At 43.3% G+C, this 19489-nt stretch overlaps 1 protein-coding gene across 1 annotated transcript in view; it reads left to right on the plus strand.

The window, feature by feature from the left end:
* Positions 1-3185: 3185 nt before the first annotated feature.
* The window catches only part of PIP4P2 (phosphatidylinositol-4,5-bisphosphate 4-phosphatase 2), a 55188-nt gene continuing 38884 nt past the window's right edge, over positions 3186-19489 (plus strand). The window contains exon 1 of the mRNA XM_056522349.1: positions 3186-3330. Within this exon, the coding sequence (XP_056378324.1) occupies positions 3228-3330 (103 nt within the window). The 5' untranslated portion in view covers positions 3186-3227. The remainder of the gene's footprint in view (positions 3331-19489) is intronic.

The raw sequence follows: 19489 nt of genomic DNA on the forward strand, positions 1-19489 counted from the left end.
ACAAAGTAAAATTGGTAGCGCATAAAACAAGCCCTCATTTGGGTCTGTAGGTGGAAAACTGAAAGCTTTACGATTTTTAAAAGGTGAGGAGGAAAAAAACGAAAGTGCAAAAACGGAAAAACCCTTAAGGGGTTAATGCTCCCTTCAACAATGTATTTGAATTGATTCAACAGCATCAAATCTGCAGTGGATATGGTACGGATGCTTTCTTGGTTCCTATAGGACTTGAAGAAAAAAAAAAAAGAATATATATATATTTTTTAAGTAGTGTTGTTTTTCCTCCCATATGTATGTATAGGTGGGAAAAAAAGCCTTGTGAGCATGTATGTTGGCGTTATTGTCCCCCTTTATTCTTTAATAGAAAGAATCATGAGGAAGATTTATCAAAACCTGTCCAGAGAAAAAGTTACTGAGTTGCCCATAGCAACCAATCAGATCGCTTCTTTCATTTTACAGAGGCCTTTTAAAAAATGAAAGAAGCGATCTGATTGGTTGCTATAGGCAACTCAGCAACTTTTCCTCTGCACAGGTTTTGATAAATCTCCCCCCCATGTGACTTTTAATGAGAATATCGCAGAGTATGAAATGCCAAATAAATAACCCTTATACTAATACACACGGGGGGAGATTCATCAAAACCTGTGGAGAGGCAAAGTTGCCCATAGCAACCAATCAGATCGCTTCTTTCATTCTTTACAAGGCCTGTGAAAAATGAAAGAAGTGATCTGATTGGTTACTATGGGCAACCGGGCAACTTTGCCTCTCCACAGGTTTTGATAAACCTCCCCCACTATTTTTAAAATAAAAAAATCACAATAACAGCATCATGGAGGAGGGGGCATTTTTTTTGCGTAATTTGTACATACGTTTTGATATAGTTTAGGGTGGGTTCACACCACGATTTTGCTATACGGTTTCGGCATACGGCTTCATTAAAAAAAAAAAAACGTATGCAACCGTACAGAAAACCGTGCCCATAGACTTCCCATTCAAAACCGTATGCACCATATTGTATAAGGTTGTCTCCATTTTTCAAACCATACGGTTTTTTACTTTTTTTTTCCGGACAGAAAACCGTGGCCTACCACGGTTTTTGGTCCAGGTGAAAAACTGTAGACTAAACCGTATACTTTTTTTTAAAACATGGGAATCAATGGTAACTGTACAAAACTGTATGTGCATACTGTTCCATCCAGTTTTCACCATACAGTTTTTGACTTTCCACAGTTTTTTTTCTTGGAATTTCAATGAAACAAGTGAAACTTTAATCATAATGGAGTGAAAAGTTCAAAACGTAAGTTTTTTTTTTCTTAAAAAATGGATGCAACCGGACATCATTTTTCAAACCGTATACGGTTTTCAGTCAAATACAGATACAAATTTGTACACACGTTTTGATACAGTTTAGTCAGGTTTTGAGGAATCCGTTTTTCATCAAAAACCTGATACGGGAACTGTATTGCAAAAACGTGGTGTGAATGCAGCCTTAGTCCATTTTGCATCTCATACGGTTTTGTCCAGTTTTTTACTCGTACCCAAAACTGTAGTCTACCACGTTTTTTGGTCCGGGTGAAAAACTGTACTAAACTGTATACGTTTTTTTAAACATGGGAGTCAATGGGATCCATACAGAACTGTATGTGCGTACGGTTCCATCCAGTTTTCACCATACGGTTTTTGACTTTCCACAGTTTTTTTTTCTTGGAATTTCAATCAAACAAGTGAAACTTTATTCAAAATGGAGTGAAAAGTTCAAAACGTATACGTTTTTTTCTTTCTTAAAAAACGGATGCAACCGGACATCATTTTTCAAACCGTATACGGTTTTCAACCATATACAGATAAAAATTTGTACACACGTTTTGATACAGTTTAGTCAGGTTTTGAGGAATCCGTTTTTCATCAAAAACCTGATACGGGAGGAATTGTATTGCAAAAACGTGGTATGAATGCAGCCTTAGTCCATTTTGCATCTCTATAAACATGGGAGTCAATGGGATCCATACAGAACTGTATGTGCGTACGGTTCCATCCAGTTTTCACCATACGGTTTTTGACTTTCAATCAAACAAGTGAAACTTTATTCAAAATGGAGTGAAAAGTTCAAAACGTATACGTTTTTTTCTTCTTAAAAAACGGATGCAACCGGACATCATTTTTCAACCATATACAGATAAAAATTTGTACACACGTTTTGATACAGTTTAGTCAGGTTTTGAGGAATTCGTTTTTCATTAAAAACCTGATACGGGAACTGTATTGCAAAAACGTGGTGTGAATGCAGCCTTAGTCCATTTTGCATCTCTTACGGTTTTGTCCAGTTTTTTACTCGTACCCAAAACTGTAGTCTACCACGTTTTTTGGTCCGGGTGAAAAACTGTATTAAACCGTATACGTTTTTTTTAAACATGGGAGTCAATGGGATCCATACAGAACTGTATGTGCGTACGGTTCCATCCAGTTTTCACCATACGGTTTTTGACTTTCCACAGTTATTTTTCTTGGAATTTCAATCAAACAAGTGAAACTTTATTCAAAATGGAGTGAAAAGTTCAAAACGTATACTATATATTTTTTTCTTAAAAAACGGATGCAACCGGACATCATTTTTCAAACCGTATACGGTTTTCAACCATATACAGATAAAAATTTGTACACACGTTTTGATACAGTTTAGTCAGGTTTTGAGGAATCCGTTTTTCATCAAAAACCTGATACGGGAACTGTATTGCAAAAACGTGGTGTGAATGCAGCCTTAGTCCATTTTGCATCTCATACGGTTTTGTCCAGTTTTTTACTCGTACGTACTGTAGTCTACCACGTTTTTTGGTCCGGGTGAAAAACTGTACTAAACTGTATACGTTTTTTTAAACATGGGAGTCAATGGGATCCATACAGAAAAATTTGTACACACGTTTTGATACAGTTTAGTCAGGTTTTGAGGAATCCGTTTTTCATCAAAAACCTGATACGGGAACCGTATTGCAAAAACGTGGTGTGAATGCAGCCTTAAGCTATTTTTTCCCATGCTTGTTTTATAACAGAAGAAAAGCGTGCTGTGTGAAGGCGCCTGTGCCCTAAACGTCTTGTGTGAATGAAGGTGGGAGGGTGTCTTTCCGGCCGTCTCCTCCCCCCCCTTCTCCTTGTGATTCCCAGCCCTGTGACATGCACATCATGAGAAGCAGCCTCCTTCCCTCCCCTCGGCTGGAGCTGCAGCTGCTGCAGTCATGGCTGCTGATGGGATTGATGAACGTTCTCCCCTCATCTCTCCACATTCTGGCAATGTCACCCCTAACGCACCTCCTTACAGCCAGGAGAGCAACCTGCGGGGTAAGAACAGGCTTCATGCCAGCAATGCCTATATAGTATAAGCAGTCTGTCTGTTTCCATGTGCCCTCCAAACTCCCAGGAGGGAGGTGGTACTACCCTGCCGTGTGGACTGGCTCAATCCTATAGCTCCACATTCACACTGCAGAGGTTTGGGCTATTGCAGCTCCAGTGCTTTGTTTGGTTGGGATATAAGTATATACAATACCGACCCGTGACACCATGACATGACACTATATCCCACGCACCGCTGCCTGCCCATACTGCTAGGGGGGGGGACACAGAACCCAGTGTTTGGTGGAGATGCCCTTTAATTGTTGTTGAGGATGTATTTGTCTCTTGTTACACGTGTATTACCAGTTGTATGGCTGAGTGGTAACTAAATCTGCCAGGGGTTAATCCCTCTAACAAGATTTACCTGGACTTAAGGTGGTAATAAGCCAATCTTTACTTGTCTTAGGTTTTCGGATATAGGATGTATTTTTTTTCCTCCTTTTTAATATGTCGTTTTGCGTCGGTGATGGGATCATTTTTTTTATTTAGAAGTTGCTGAAAATGTAACCTAAAGTTGTAAGACGAAACTGCGTATATTTACATAGAATATTGAAATGGGATTGTAGACTGTGATTGACAAGATTTGATATAGGGTTATGGAAATATGGCTGAAACAAAGGAGCACGTGGGTTGTAACTTCTGTCATGTATAGTCCCTATGGATGGGAGATCTTATACACAGGGTCGTCTCTCCTCATTGTTTTATTACAGGGAAGCAAGGGTAGAGCTTCTTGATGTACACATTTCCATCTAGTCCAGTGTTTCCAAACCAGGGTGCCTCCAGCTGTTGCAAAACTACAACTCCCAGCATGCCCGGACAGCCAAAGGCTGTCCGGGTATGCTGGGAGTTGTAGTTTTGCAACAGCTGGAGGCACCCTGGTTTGGAAACACTGATCTAGTCTCACACAGATCAATATGTGTGTGTACATTATAATATACATTATATATGAGACTGATTTTGCAAAGCAGCTCTACCACACCACCTTTTCAGGTAGCATTTTAGAAACTGATTTGGGATTTAGAGGAAAACTATAGTGGTATATAATGAAGTTATAGATTGCGGGGGGTCTGACTGCTGGGACCCCCGCGATCTCCTGTACGGGGTCCCGGCAGTGCGAAGGAAGGGAGCGTGTCCGTCCTCAGCATGTCGCAGCAGCCGACACGCCCCCATATGTCCCATAGAGATACATGGAGGGGGCGTGTCAGCTCCGTACAGGAGATCGCAGGGGGTCCCAGTAGTCGGACCCCCCGCAATCTATAACTTCGTTATATACCACTAGAGTTTTCCTTTAAATCCCAATCAGTTTCTAAAATGCTACCTGAAAAGGTGGTGTGGTAGAGCTGCTATGCAAAATCCATCTCTAATTATTATTATTATTATTATTATTATTATTATTATGAGATGGATTTTGCATAGCAGCTCTACCACACCACCTTTTCAGGTAGCATTTTAGAAACTGATTGGGATTTAAAGGAAAACTGTAGTGGTATATAATGAAGTTATTGATTGCGGGGGGTCCGACTGCTGGAACCCCCGCGATCTCCTGTACGGGGCCCCGGAAGTGGGGGTGTGTGTGTGTGTCTGTCCCCAGCATGACGTGGCAGCCGACACGCCCCCATATATCCCATAGAGATACATGGAGGGGGCGTGTCAGCCCCGTACAGGAGATCGCGGGGGTCCCAGCAGTCGGACCCCCCGTGATCTATAACTTATCTAGTTATATACCACTACAGTTTTCCTTTAATGCCAAGCCAGAGATCTCTTTAGAAGGAAACAGTACCCATCTGCAGACAGCGCTGCTTCTGGGTTGTTGCCCCTTATCCATACAGAGTGGGGGGGTTCTGGTTTGGCTTGTCGACAGAATGCCCAGTGGAGTGCTAATGGCCTTTGAAGCTCCACACACCACTAATAGGCTATTTTACTTGTATTTTGCCTGGCGTTACTTTGACCGGAAAAAAATGCCAGAAAAAACTGCCCTGTTATTATTTTGCATTCCCAAGATGCAGTTTTTGTGGCGTCTTTCAAAAATAGTAGGTTTTAGTCTAGACATTTGTGGTGACTGGGTGGTGCAGGTAATAGTGTAGGGTATGTTGGTATTAACCCTATGTTGTCGTGACGCCACAATGCGGTTTCCTTAGGGCAACATTCCTACTGCCAAACGTCCCAGAAATGTTAGGGAGAAATGATTGAATGTCCACAGCAGATAATGATTAAAACCGGAATAAACTTTACTGCATATTTTAGGCAACTGCAGGAAACAGAACAGTCTTTGTATAGAGGACCGTAGTTCAGGTTCCTCACAGGTTTGCCGAGACTTCTTAGATATCAAAGAGCTTTGATTGCTAGCCACTGTGCTACTGGTTTTGAGGATAATTGAGTTGCAGTAGTCACACAGGATTTGGGTAGTTTTGAGCTGACTACCAAATGACTCACGGTTTAGTGGCTGCGGAAGCTAAGGCTTCAGGCCTAGCTTGAATTGATGATGAGCTATGAGATGTGCTTTCTCTGATAATCCGGCAGGAAGAGAGAGAATTTAGTGGCAGCAGCCCCTTATATATTAAGGGGGAGGGACAAAGCTCATTGGATAGCCAAACCTGTCAGTCCTGACCTCTGGAACTCTGGGTATATCACATGACCCAAAGGTCCTTTAAACCATAGCCCAACATAAATTAAAGGCACGTGACCTCTAAGGTCCTATACATAGGTATCCTAGATTAATTACATATATAAGTATATGCATTAAATTATTACAATAAGAGGCGACTAGGGGTTAGCCCTTCAGGAGAGACCATTATCATGGAGGGACTCTGGATGAGGGGACTCCAGACAAAAGGGACAGGACATGTCCTGTACCGGGACACCAGACATTTTTATAGTGAAAAGTCATGTGATTCTTTCATCTTGTGACTTAGAAGTACTCCGGTGGAAAACATTTTTTTTTTTTTTAAATTAACTGGTGCCAGAAAGTTAAACAGATTTGTAAATGACTTCTATTTAAAAAAAAAAATCTTTACCCTTCCAGTACTTTTTAGCAGTTGTATGCTACAGAGGAAATTATTTTCTTTTTGAATTTCTTTTTTGTCTTGTCTGTAGTGCTCTCTGCTGTCACCTCTGTCCATGTCAGGGACTGTTTGCAATGGGGATATTCTCCTGCTGTCAGCAGAGAGCAATGTGGACAAGACAAAAAAGAAATTCAAAAAGAAAATAATTTCCTCTGCGGCATACAGCTGCTAAAAACTACTGGAATGGTAAAGATTTTTGAATAGAAGTAATTTACAAATCTGTGTAACTTTCTGGCACCCGTTGATTTAAAAAAAATAAAAAAAAAGTCTTCCACCGGAGTACCCCTTTAAGGATTTCTATTTGAGAAACTTGGGCAAGAAAAACGCAGCAAGTTACTCGCTGTGGAAAATCCGCTGCGAGTTTTGTAAACATTCACTTTAATGGGTTTGCGAAAAATCTGCGATTGTATCAGATTTGAAGATTACCTGTGGATCCATTGAAGTGAACAGTATGGGGGGGTGTAGATATATTTACAGTCCAATACAGCAAGTGTGACATTTTTTAGCATCGAAAATGCTGCAGCCAGCTGGGAATCATTGCATTTTTATTTCACCCTTTTGTGGTATTTTTAGGCTCAGGACTTGTTTTCCAAAATCCCAGCATGCTGAGGGTATGGCGTTCTTCCAAGAAACTTTGGTGTTTTTCCTCCCATAGACTTCTATGGATGGGAAAAACACACACACAAAAAAAAATGCAATGTGGTCATTTCAAATTGGTAGCTTTTCTGGCATGTTTTCCCCCCAATTCTTTAGTAGTTTCTGGGACTGGAGACATGACGTCGCACTATGCACCCTCGTGATGCCACGCCCCCTCAATTCATGTCTATAGAGGGGGTGTGACAGCCATCATGCCCCCTCCCATAGACATGAATGGAGGGGTGTGGTGTGACGACATAAGCGGTGTGGCATGACATCATATCTCCAGTCCCTGAAACTCATAGGTTTTCGCGACTAGAGCAGCAGCCTGGCACAGAATGACGGGCGCTGCACAGAGATCGCAGGGGGTCCCAGCGGTGGGCCCCCCACGATCAGACATCTTATCCCCTATCCTTTGAATCGGGGACAAGATGTCTATAGCTGGAATATCCCTTTAATGAAAGAATCACATGACTTATGATAAAAAGGTCAAAGGAAAAAACACCAAGGCCAACTGTCAAGAGCAGGAGAAAATCATATGCTGCTCTGGACAGTTTCTAAAATGGACAGCAGAGGTCAGCAGAGAGCACTGTGGTCATGACATCGGAGAAATCTAAAAAGATAAGCATTTCCTCTGTAGTATATAGCCCCTAAAAAGTACTGGAAGGATCAAGATTTTTTTAATAGAAATAATTTAAAAATCTGTTTTAACTTTCTGGCACCAGTTGATTAAAACAAAAAAAGTTTTCCACGGGAGTACCCCTTTAAGGCTTGGCTAATGTGGCTAACACCTTCACGTCTCCTGTGAGTCTGCGCGTTCTCTCTAGTGGGATGACTCTGAAGTGTTTGATGTGATGTGTCCGGATAATCTACTCCGTGTTCCAGAAACAAAGACATCGTGAAATTGCAGGAAGTGATTGAACTGGACGTTCTGTGCTTTTAACCCTGACAATGTAATTGCTCTGAGATTGTTCAGCCTGGACCGCGGCGAACTTGTCGGGTGTCTCTGCTAAACTCCTATAAAGATTCTTAGGCCATTTTCACCCAAATATAAATAGGCAAGTTTTTGCATCCTCGAACTGATCTAAGGACCCAAACTGTCAGCATAAAGCACCATGTCAGTCAATTGCTTCCTAACACAGGCCCAACGGTTCGCCTACATTAGGTTTGTGTGAGATCGGCCTCAATCCTGTTTTACACCAGCATATGGTTATACATCTGTTATATGACTTACTAGCTGAGTACCCAGCGCTGCCCAGGTTTTCCTACCTTTCTTCCTTTGGGGGAGGAAAAGCAACAAAGCAAAGAGGAAATTTTTGTCCTCATATCCCATCTTTAAAGGTTACTCCGGAGCTTAGACATCTTATCCCCTATCCAAAGGATAGGGGATAAGATGCCTGATCACGGGGGTGCCGCCGCTGGGGACCCCCGCGATCTTGGACCCAGCACCCCAGTTAAAATCAGTCCCCAGAGCATGTTCGCTCCAGGTCTGATTACCGGCGACCACGGGGCAGGTGGCGTGTGACGTCATGCTCCGCCCCTCAATGCAAGCCTATGGGAGGGGGACCCCGCGATAAGGCATCTTATCCTCTATCCTTTGGATAGAGGATAAGATGTCTAAGTGCCGGAGTACCCCTTTAAATCCTGACCCTATATCCCCTCCTCATATTCCGACTCCAAATCCCCTCCTCATATCCCCTCCTCATATTTTGTCCTCCTCCTATCCTGTCCGACCTCCTATCCTGACTCATATTTACCACTAACATAAAGTAGAATATGTCACGAAAAAACAATCTCAGAATCAAATTCATAAGTAAAAGTATCTCAGAGTTATTAATGCTTATAATTTGTCAGATGTGCAAAAAATGCTCCCGTCCTTAGGGTCAAAATGGACTCCGTCACCAAGGGGTTAAATTGTATATTCTATTTTATACTGCATTGTGATCAGCTTTACACACAGGGCTGCTTCCTTGTAATATAATCCAAGGCAAGCATGAGTATATAGGAAAGAGCATTGATTTCATACAAGTATAAGGTTTCCTGCTCCATGTTGTGGCGTACAGAATAAGACGTTCTTTATAGTCCTTACATAAAGAGTAACATTCGGGGCTGGCTCTCTTTGTGCCCTGTCAGTGGATTCTAAGGAGGGCACTGTGATGGCTGGTATGTGCCATCTCAAATGAAGACAACATTATTATTATTCAGACATGGATATATTTAGCTGCCATGCATTATTTATAGTATATAAATCCGCCCTAAGGACCCATGTATGCGGCTTTGCTGTATACAAAAACTCTGTACCGCAGATGGAGATGTTGATCGGATCCTCAAGAAACGTATGAAGAAAAGTTGAAGGGGTATTCCAGGAAAAAACTTTTTTTTTTGTTTATATCAACAGGCTCCAGAAAGTTAAACAGATTTATAAATTACTTCTATTAAAAAGATCTTAATCCTTTCAGTACTTATTAGCTTCTGAAGTTGAGGTTGTTCTTTTATGTCTAAGTGCTCTCTGATGACACCTGTCTCGGGGACCGCCCAGTTTAGAAGCAAATCCCCATAGCAAACCTCTTCTAAACTGGGCGGTTCCTGAGACACGTTTCATCATAGAGCACTTAGACAGAAAAGAACAACCTTAACAAGTTCTCTATGATGACACCTGTCTCAGGAACCGCCCAATTTAGAAGAGGTTTGCTATGGGAATTTGCTTCTAAACTGGGCGGTCCCCGAGACACGTGTCATCAGAGAGCACTTAGACAGAAAAGAACAACCTCAACTTCAGAAGCTAATAAGTACTGAAAGGATTAAGATTTTTTAATAGTAATTAATTGTAAAGTAATTTACAAATCTGTTTAACTTTCTGAAGCCAGTTGATATATATAAAAAAGTTTTTTCCTGGATAACCCCTTTTAAGGGTTTGCTCAAGTAACAGTCATTCTCCTAGGAAGATTTACATTGGAAGGTTTAGTCAAAGATTAAGGCTATGTTCACACGGCAAAAATTCTGCATGGAAAATCTGCAGTAAATGCCGCCAAAATGAATTGCCCATTCACTTCAATGGCATTCCTGCAGCGGAGATTCTGCAGCAGAAATTCTGCTGTGTGAATGGGACAGCGGAATCCCACTGAAGTGTTTTGACTTTAAGGGTGCGTTCACACGCTATTTGTTTTTGCGGGTTTTCTGCTGCGTATTTGAAAGGGGGCGGGCTCTCCTTGGCTGTCTGCAGCAGATTTTCCACTGAGGAATTTACGCTGCGGAAAATCCGCCGCAAGCCCCTTTGAAGTCAGTAGGGACTGCGGCGGATTTTCTGCAGCGTAAATTCCACCGTGGAAAATTTGCTATGGACAGCCGAGAAGAGCCCACCCACTTTCAGATATGCAGCAGAAAACCTGCAAGAACAAATAGCGGGTGATCCGGTGGAAAACTTTTTTTTTTTTTTTTTTTTTTTAAATCAACTGGTGCCAGAACTTCCAGTACTTATTAGCTGCTGAATACTACAGAGGAAATTCTTTTCTTTTTGGAACACAGTGCTCTCTGCTGACATCATGACCACAGTGCTCTCTGCTGACATCTCTGTCCATTTTAGGAACTGTCCAGAGCAGAATGTTTTCTATGGGGATTTTCTCCTACTCTGGACAGTTCTTATAATGGACAGAGATGTCAGCAGAGAGCACTGTGGTCGTGATGTCAGCAGAGAGCTCTGTGTTCCAAAAAGAAAAGCATTTCCTTTTGTAGTATTCAGCAGCTAATAAGTACTGGAAGGATTAAGGTTTTTTTAATAGAAGTAATTTACAAATATGTTTAACTTTCTGGCACCAGTTGATTAAAAGAAAAAAAAAGTTTTCCACCGGAGTACCCCTTTAAATTCATGCAGAATTTTCATGCAGACATTCTGCCGTGTGAATAAAGTCTCATCCGCATGCTGCAGAAATTTTCTGTGCAGAAATGTAACCTGTAGTGCTTCCTCCTGATGCAGAGCAAGGATTTGTTACAGGTTTTGCTGCAAATAAGGCTGGTGTATACTGTATACAATGTATACCGTGTCAGAGAACAACGGGTGCCATTTATTACAAAGGCCCGAATGAAGCCTAATGACTCATATATGCCCGAAATCTGTACAGTTTCCCTGAATAGTTAGGGTCTATTCACACGGCAGAATTTCCTCTTGCGGAATTCCGCCTCGATTAAGCCCATAGACTTCTATGGGATTCCGCACTCCCATTCACACTTCTGAATTTCTGCTTGCCTTATATTTTTAACAAGGCCTCGGCAAAATGAAAGAAGCCATCTGGTTGCTATGGGCAACTGGGCAACTTTACCTCTGCACAGGTTTTAATAAATCTCCCCCTATGGGCTTTAATTTTAGTGGAATTCCGCAAGCAGAAATTCAGAAATGTGAATGGGAGTGCGGAATCCTATAGAAGTCTATGGGCTTTATTGAGGCGGAATTCCGCAAGAGGAATTTCTGCCATGTGAATAGACCCTGACTATTCAGGGAAACCATAAGGATTTCGGTCATATATGAGTCATTAGGCTTCATTCGGGCCTTTGTAATAAATGGCACCCGCTGCTCTCTGACACAGTATACATCCTATACATAAGTGGTCTTCAACCTGCGGACCTCCAGATGTTGCAAAACTACAACTCCCAGCAGGCCCGGACAGCCAACGGCTGTCCGGGCCTGCTGGGAGTTGTAGTTTTGCAACATCTGGAGGTCCGCAGGTTGAAGACCACTGGTATAAAGTATACACTAGCCTTTAAAGGAGTAGTCCAGTGGTGAACAACGTATCCCCTTTCCTAAGGATAGGGGATAAGTTGCAGATCGCGGGGGGTTCGACCGCTGGGGCCCCCGCACGATCTCCTGTACGGGGCCCCGACAGCCTGCGGGAAGGGGGCGTGTCGACCTCCGCACGAAGCGGCGGCCGACACGCCCCCTCAATACAACTCTATGGCAGAGCCGGAGCGCTGCCTTCGGCAATCTCCGGCTCTGCCATAGAGATGTATTGAGGGGGCGTGTCGGCCGCCGCTTCATGCGGTGGTCGACACCCGCTATCTGGTCGGAGAGCCTGGCCCCCGTACAGAGAGATCGCAGGGCGCCCCAGCGGTCGGACCCCCCCCGCGATCTCAAACTTATCCCCTATCCTTAGGATAGGGGATACGTTTTTCACCACTGGACTACCTCTTTAATTTTAGCGGAATTCCGCAAGTGGAAATTCTTCCGTGTAGATAGACCCTCAGGGTTGAATTTTCAGCAGATCCAACCTGAGTGAATTTGGCCATGTGCTTGTTTCCGAGACAACTCCATTCACACGTGGTTATGATTTTCAGGTTCAGAAATCTCTGGAACAAATCTGCTGTATATAAATATATGCTTGATGTTGTCATCCTATGCAACGGCCTGTTGTACAGCACCATGTCCCAGCAGGGAACCACAGCAGTCAGTACTGCCCCCCCCCCCCAGAGCCCTAAATGGGGGGGAGGGAGCACCATAAATCATGTCACATGAACAAACACGCCTGAGAATAGAGGGATCCGCTGTATCTAGTTGGCACTTTCCTTGGATATTTGTTAGCGTTTCCTGAATAAGCCTTTTGGCAGGCTGTGTTCACACTGTGCATTTTTTTGTTGCCTTTTTTTTTCTTTCTTTTTTTCAATGGTGAAATCATTGAGAGACACTGAAGTTCTAAATCATGACAGAAAATTCATGTTAAAAAATGCAGCAGAAATGCGCAGCGTGAACACAGTCTTTGGTAGGTCGGAGGTAGAGCCTAAAGTGCATTTCTGAGCGGATCCACTGAAAGAATGAACATGAACATGCTGTCTATAGATATGACAGTGTAGTCAACACGGTCCTAGAGCTGACTACTGTCGGCACAGGCCTCCCTCAGGATCTCCAGCCATTAAAGGGATACTTCACTGGAATATTATTTATTTATTTATTTTTTAATCCACTGGTGCCAAAAAGTTGTACCGATTTGTAAATCACTTATATTTAAAAAATCTTAATCCTTCCAGTACTTATCAGCTGCTGTATGATCCACAGGAAGTTCTTTTCTTTCTGAATTTCCTTTGTCTGACCACAGTGTTCTCTGCTGACCAGAGTAGATTCAAATCCCCATAGCAAACCTATCCTGCTTTTGTCAGTTCCTAAAATGGACAGAGATGTCAGCAGATAGCACTGTGGTCAGACAGAAAAGAAAATAGACAAAAAAGTAATTTGCAAATCTGTATAACTTTCCGGCACCAGTTGATTTAAAAAAAATATATATATATATTAAAATGTTTTCCAGTGGAGTACCCCTTTAAGGACCAAATATTGATCAAAATACTATATATAATGTACCATACCATACAATGACTTATGGGCGAGATTTATCAAAACCTGTGTAGAGGAAGAGTGGTGCAGTTGCCCATAGCAACCAATCAGATCACTTCTTCACAGGACTCTTTAACCCCTTCCTGCAAATAGACTTTCATTTACGTCCATTGCAGGCTCCCGCTGTATGATGCGTGCTCAGCAGGTGAGCGCGCATCATACATGGTGGGTCCCGGTTGCTATCGGAAACCGGGACCACGGCTGATGCTGCACATCGCCGATCGGGCTAATGTCCGGCATTAACCCTTTAGACGCCACAATGAAAGTTGATTGCGGCGTCTAAAAGCGGTTTTCTCCGTTCCCGGCTAGCTTAATGGGCTGATCGGGACTGCCATGGCTTCCCGATTAGCTGAGAGGACGGGGAAGGGGGGGGGGGGAATGTCTTAGTGTCTTACCTTCCTCCCGGCCGTCTGATCGGTGCTCCAGGCTTCCAGCCAGCTTTGCCAGGCTGAAGCAATGGAGAGCCGGTAACAACTGATCAATGCTTTCCTATGGAGAAGCATTGATCAGTGTATACAATCTAAAGATTGCATGTTATAGTCCCCTATGGGGATTAAAAAGTGTGTGTGTGTGTGTGTGTGGGGGGGGGGGGGGGAGTAAATATGCATCAACCCCTTCCCTAATTAAAGTTTATATCATCCCCTCCCCCTCCCCCTTTCCCATTTTTCAAAAAAAATTGGAAAAAATCAAATAAAATCTAAACGTGTGTAAATGTCAGAACTATTAAAATATAATGTTAATTAAACCGCACGGTCAAAGGTTCAATTGTAAATAAAATTCCTTAGTCAAGAAATGCGTATTTTTGGTCACTTCATATACTAGGAAAAAAAAAGCGATCAAAAGGTGCCATCAAAATATAAATGGCCTGCGGCCGCCATGCCTGTCTCCTGTATGTCATCACTAGGGCCGCTGTGTGATTGGTCCCAGCACATAGGCCCTTTTATTATCCTTATCTGTGGCGGTGAACATACAAATGTATAAGTAAAACAAGTGACCGTTCTCCTATTCTCCTATAAGGTTACAGTGCCGTCACAGGGGGTTAGTGTGCATAGCAAGCGGCAGAGCATTACGCTGCGCACTGCGGCCGGGAGTGAGCGCTTGCTATGAAAACTAGCTGCCCACTGCGCCGGTAATGTGAAGAAAACTGTCTCCTGATGGCCCTAGTATGCTGTGATTACATCAGCGGCGCTGCGGGCGACTAGTTTTCATAGCAAGCGCTCGCTCCCGCCCCAGTGCGCAGCGTAATGCTCTGACGCTTTCTATGCAAACTAACCCCCTGTGTTGGCACTGTAACCTAATAGGGGAACGGGCACTTGTTTTTTCGCCAACATTTGTATGTTCGCGGCCACAGATAAGGATAATAAAGGGGCCTATGTGCTGGGACCAATCACACAGCGGTCCTAGTGATGACATATAGGAGATATCCGACTATTGCTGGCTGTCTTATAAAGCATTTTTTAGCCTGATAAAAGCTGCTAGACAGCAGTAAAATGTATACCTGGAGAGTAATTCTAAAGAACTTTGTTACCCTGTGATTGATTTATGGGGGTACAAATTTGTGACAGTTGCGCTTTAAACATGCTAATTTTGGTGCATGTAGTTATAATTTTTTAAAAGTGGTAAAATAAAATAAAACCTATATAAATTAGGTGTCCTTGTAACCATATGGACCTACTGAAAAGTGCACTGTGTAGAAACGGAAGCCCCCAAAATTTACAAAATGGCGATTTTTTTTTTTCTTTCTTTCAATTTTGCCCCACAAATATTTTTTTCTGGTTTCTCCGTAGATTTTGTGGTCAAATGATTAATGGTATTACAAAGTAAAATTGGTGGCGCAAAAAACAAGCCCTCATATGGGTCTGTAGGTGGAAAATTGAAAGTGTTATGAATTTTAGAAGGTGAGGAGAAAAAAACTAAAGTGCAAAAATAAAAGATTGCCCAAGAGGGAAAGGGGTTTAAAAGGAAAGAAGCAATCTGGTTGCTATGGGCAACTGCACCACTCTTCCTCTTCACAGGTTTTGATAAATCTCCCCCTATGTGTCTTTACTTTATAACCTATTTATACTGTACAATGAAGTCATATGAAGTTATTTATTTATATTACACCCTCGGTTCCAGGGCACATGAAATAAATGCAGGTACAGTGAAGGTGACACAGTAAATTGCAGACTGATATATAGAGAGGAGAGAGGACAGTCAGTCTACACAATGTTATCATGCGCTTAAAGGGAATCTGTCTGCAGCCATTCACGTTCCAATCAGCTGACACTGTGAGATAGCTGTTAGGACAAGGAGACACGTGGTCCCATTCATATATCTGTCTGAAGTGGTAAGGGCTTGAATGCCTCCATGCTCCCCCTTCCATCACACTGCCTGCTTGATTGACAGTCAGCTAGAAGCCAAGCCCCAAGCAAGGATAAGGATGGGAGGGGGAAGAAGGAGGGATTTCAGCTTTCAGCTATTCAAACACCACTGTGACACTTTGAACAGGAAAATAAAATATTTTTTATAAATTTTAGAAGCACAGACAGGTATATGTAAAATTTCATTATGCGGCAACCCCTTAAAGGAAATCTGCAGTCAAATAAACGTATCCCCTATCCACAGCTTATCGGACCCCGCCGCGGCCAACAGTCCCCCTCCATGTATTTCTATGGGAGAGGCGGGGATGCAGCGTTTGTGTGTGGTAGCGGGGTGTGATGAGGGCAGATGTTGTTACCTTAGGGGCAGATGACATCAACCCCTTGTATTCGTGATGCCAGGGCGTGGTTTAGCCTAAGACCACCCGAAGATATACCGCTGGATCCTGGGCTAGGCACAGGGGGCAATAAAGACTCTGATGCTAAGTTACAGACAACGGTAGCTTTACTGAGGATAGACAGTTGGTTAAGTCTATATAGTTCAGCCAGGGCCCAAGGAGGTGACCTGTGTTGCAGAGACCTTAAGGGCTTGCTGGGACTTGCAGTAGAACTGGACAATTGAATGCAGACCACGCTGACTTGACAGATGACAGGGACTGACTTGACTCATAAAGCAGTGACTTTACTTGACTTGATGGTGGCTGCAGGACTGGACTTTGAGGTCTCCAACACCCTGGACACACACACTAGGCGACTGCACTGGACCTCAGCTTAGCAGAAGAGCAGAGCTCCAATAGCGAGCTAGCTCCAGCCAGGACTTATATGGGAGAGACTAGCAGGGAGCCCATAGGTCACTCTTTGGATCACCTGATCACTGGTGCCTTCTGGGTAACAATCACATGACATAACTTAAACATACAACACATTGCAGAACATATGTACACGGGGGAAACAGGTGCAAGGGGCCCTGGGGACACTGAAGGAGGCTGACAGGGCAGCAAGGGTATGGGGTAACTTCTCCCATACTGGGCCACCACACGTGCATCCCCGCCTCTCCCATATAGCTGTAGGTGGTGGGGGGGCGTGTTCACCGACGCCCGTATGGGAGATTGCGGGGGGTCCTGCGGATAAGGGATATGTTTATTTCACTGCACATCTCCTTTAAAAGGGAATATTTTAGCTGCAATTCATGTTCCAAACTGCTGACACTGTTAGGCTATGTTCACACTGCAGAATTTCTGGCGTGTGAACATAGCCTTATCTGAGTGCGAGTTCATCACACGCGGTATCTTTCGTTTCTTTGTTACACCACATGAAGCAGAACAACTTCTCAACATACTTGTTATAGTGCCCCCTGTTGTTTACGATCCAATCTCGGATTATTCCCTTAATGTGTCTAGTACTGGTGGTCACACATGCTCAGTAGCTCAATCCCACCTCCCAGATCCTCTTTGTACTGGTGGTCACACATGCTCAGTCCCAGATCCTCACACAGGTCACACATGCTCAGTAGCTCAGTCTTACCTCCCTGATCCTTGGGTACCTGGGCAGCAGAGTAATTTCTACTATTGTGCAGACCAGACAATAAGAATATGTGCACTAGAAAAAAGCTTCTCTCCCCCCCCCCCCCCCCGGCCGCGAAGCAGGGAATTGAAAAGAACGCGGGAACTACCATATTAACTATAGAACAGCAAAATCTTTTTTTTAAATGATTAAAAAAAAAAATTATTTAAGGAATGAAATATTTATTCAGAATCAATAAATTTAATATAAGATGTCATTCCCCTTGCACAATCACAGCTCTACACAAATATGGAGTACCCATGGCCCCTTCTATAGGGCCCCAGCTATAGTTGTTCTCCGTTATGTCACAAGAACGAGGGGCATTTTTTTTTCTGTAGCAGATGTAGTTGAAGTCACAAATTCAGCTTTATTGGTGGACCCATCTGTAATATTCTGTTAACTGGATCCTTCTGATGATCCTCCAGGAAGGCTGGAGAATAATACCCGGGTCCTACACCGATGACTGCAGTCCCTAGATTTACAAAGTACATCAATATTAGGTCAATTTAACCGCCATAGCTATAGAACAGTGTTACTTTTTGGCTACGCGCCTTGTTGATCGCTGTGAAAATTGCAAAGCAAAGACTGTAAGTAATTGTATATCAATCAATGTCTGGCTGCGTTTCTGTCACCGATTCCTCATCGTGGCAGACTTGATATTATGGCGGAGCGTCTCTGGGCTCGGGGGTCACGCATGCAGAACCAGCTGACTATACAGGGTTGTCTATTACATTGAAGGCAGCTTCATTTCGCTATGAATGTACAGATCAGAAATTATTTAATGAGCCTTGCGGATAATGCTCATGTTTTCTCCCTTGGGAGGTGTCACATGGTGGATAAGCTCTCTCTCAGGGTCGAGCGGTAAGGAATAACACAACAGATGTATTCATCCTGCATATCGTACTCTATGTCCGACTGGAGGTACAAGAGCAGATAGCTTTATGCGGTTACATTCTTAATGTCCGGCCAGTAATAATTCTTACTATGGCTTCTCCTACATGGCTGTGTTATATATTTGTACCCAATCCACAACAGATAATACCCAGCACCGCTACTCCACTAATTCATCTGCTGCTGCGCTCTGGTATAAGGACCATTCCAGTGCTCACATATTAAAGCGAAACCATCAGATCCAACAAAAAAAACTTTTTTTTTTAATATATCACTCAGTACCTAATCCTGACCATGTACACATTTTTATGTGTCTAGCACCTTTATTTATTTTTTTTATTACACTTTTAATTTAGCTCACTAGTCTGAATGCCTGTCAAAGTGAGGGGGCGTGGCCTCACTGTACAGGTCTCCGCCCCCTCCCTCAGTATGCTGTCTGCTCACATCTTCCCTAGCATTAGCAAAACTACAACTCCCAGCTTGTCCTCACTGACAGTAGCGGGACACAAGATGACAGTGGGAGGATTTTTCCTCCAGCTCTGAGCCCTGAACTCACAGCTGTCAATCATGGAAGTGTGTCCATGATGTAGGTGATGACGCATGGACACAGAAGGACTAGTATGTGTCCAAGCAGGCCGGAGGGGTGGGTGGGGGGGGGCCAGTTGTTTGACTGGCTTTTTCAGTATGAAATACTGAAATTTGTCTAATGAAAGCAATTGTAAAACCTATTGTTTTTGCATGCTTTACAACATATCAAAAGTTTTTGTATCTGAAAGTGCCAATTTAAGTCCAAAGTATATCCAATAGAAGTATAGAAAGAAGGGAGCACTCACCCGGTCTTAAGGAACAGCAAGCTTTTTTATTGCATTACAGCATGGTAGCGTTCCAACACATGCGGGAGAGCGGACGGAAGCAGAGGGGAGGGGGGAGTTGGTTGGTTGACGGTCCGAATCGTGCAATTAGCGTTTCGTCAGGCGCTGATTGCGCGATACAGACCGTCGCCCCACCCCCCTCCCCTCTGCTTCCTTCCGCACTCCCGCATGTGTTGGAACACTACCATGCTGACAAAGGGGCCTGACGAAGCGCTAATTGCGCGATATGGACCGTTGCCCAACCCACTCCCCTCTGCTTCCGTCCACTCTCAAAGCTACCATGCTGTACTGGAATAAAGAAGCTTCCTAAGACCGGGTGAGTGCTCCATTATTTCTATACTTCTATTGCAT

Source organism: Hyla sarda, chromosome 5 (assembly GCF_029499605.1).
Source record: "Hyla sarda isolate aHylSar1 chromosome 5, aHylSar1.hap1, whole genome shotgun sequence".
NCBI classification, from domain to species: domain Eukaryota; kingdom Metazoa; phylum Chordata; class Amphibia; order Anura; family Hylidae; genus Hyla; species Hyla sarda.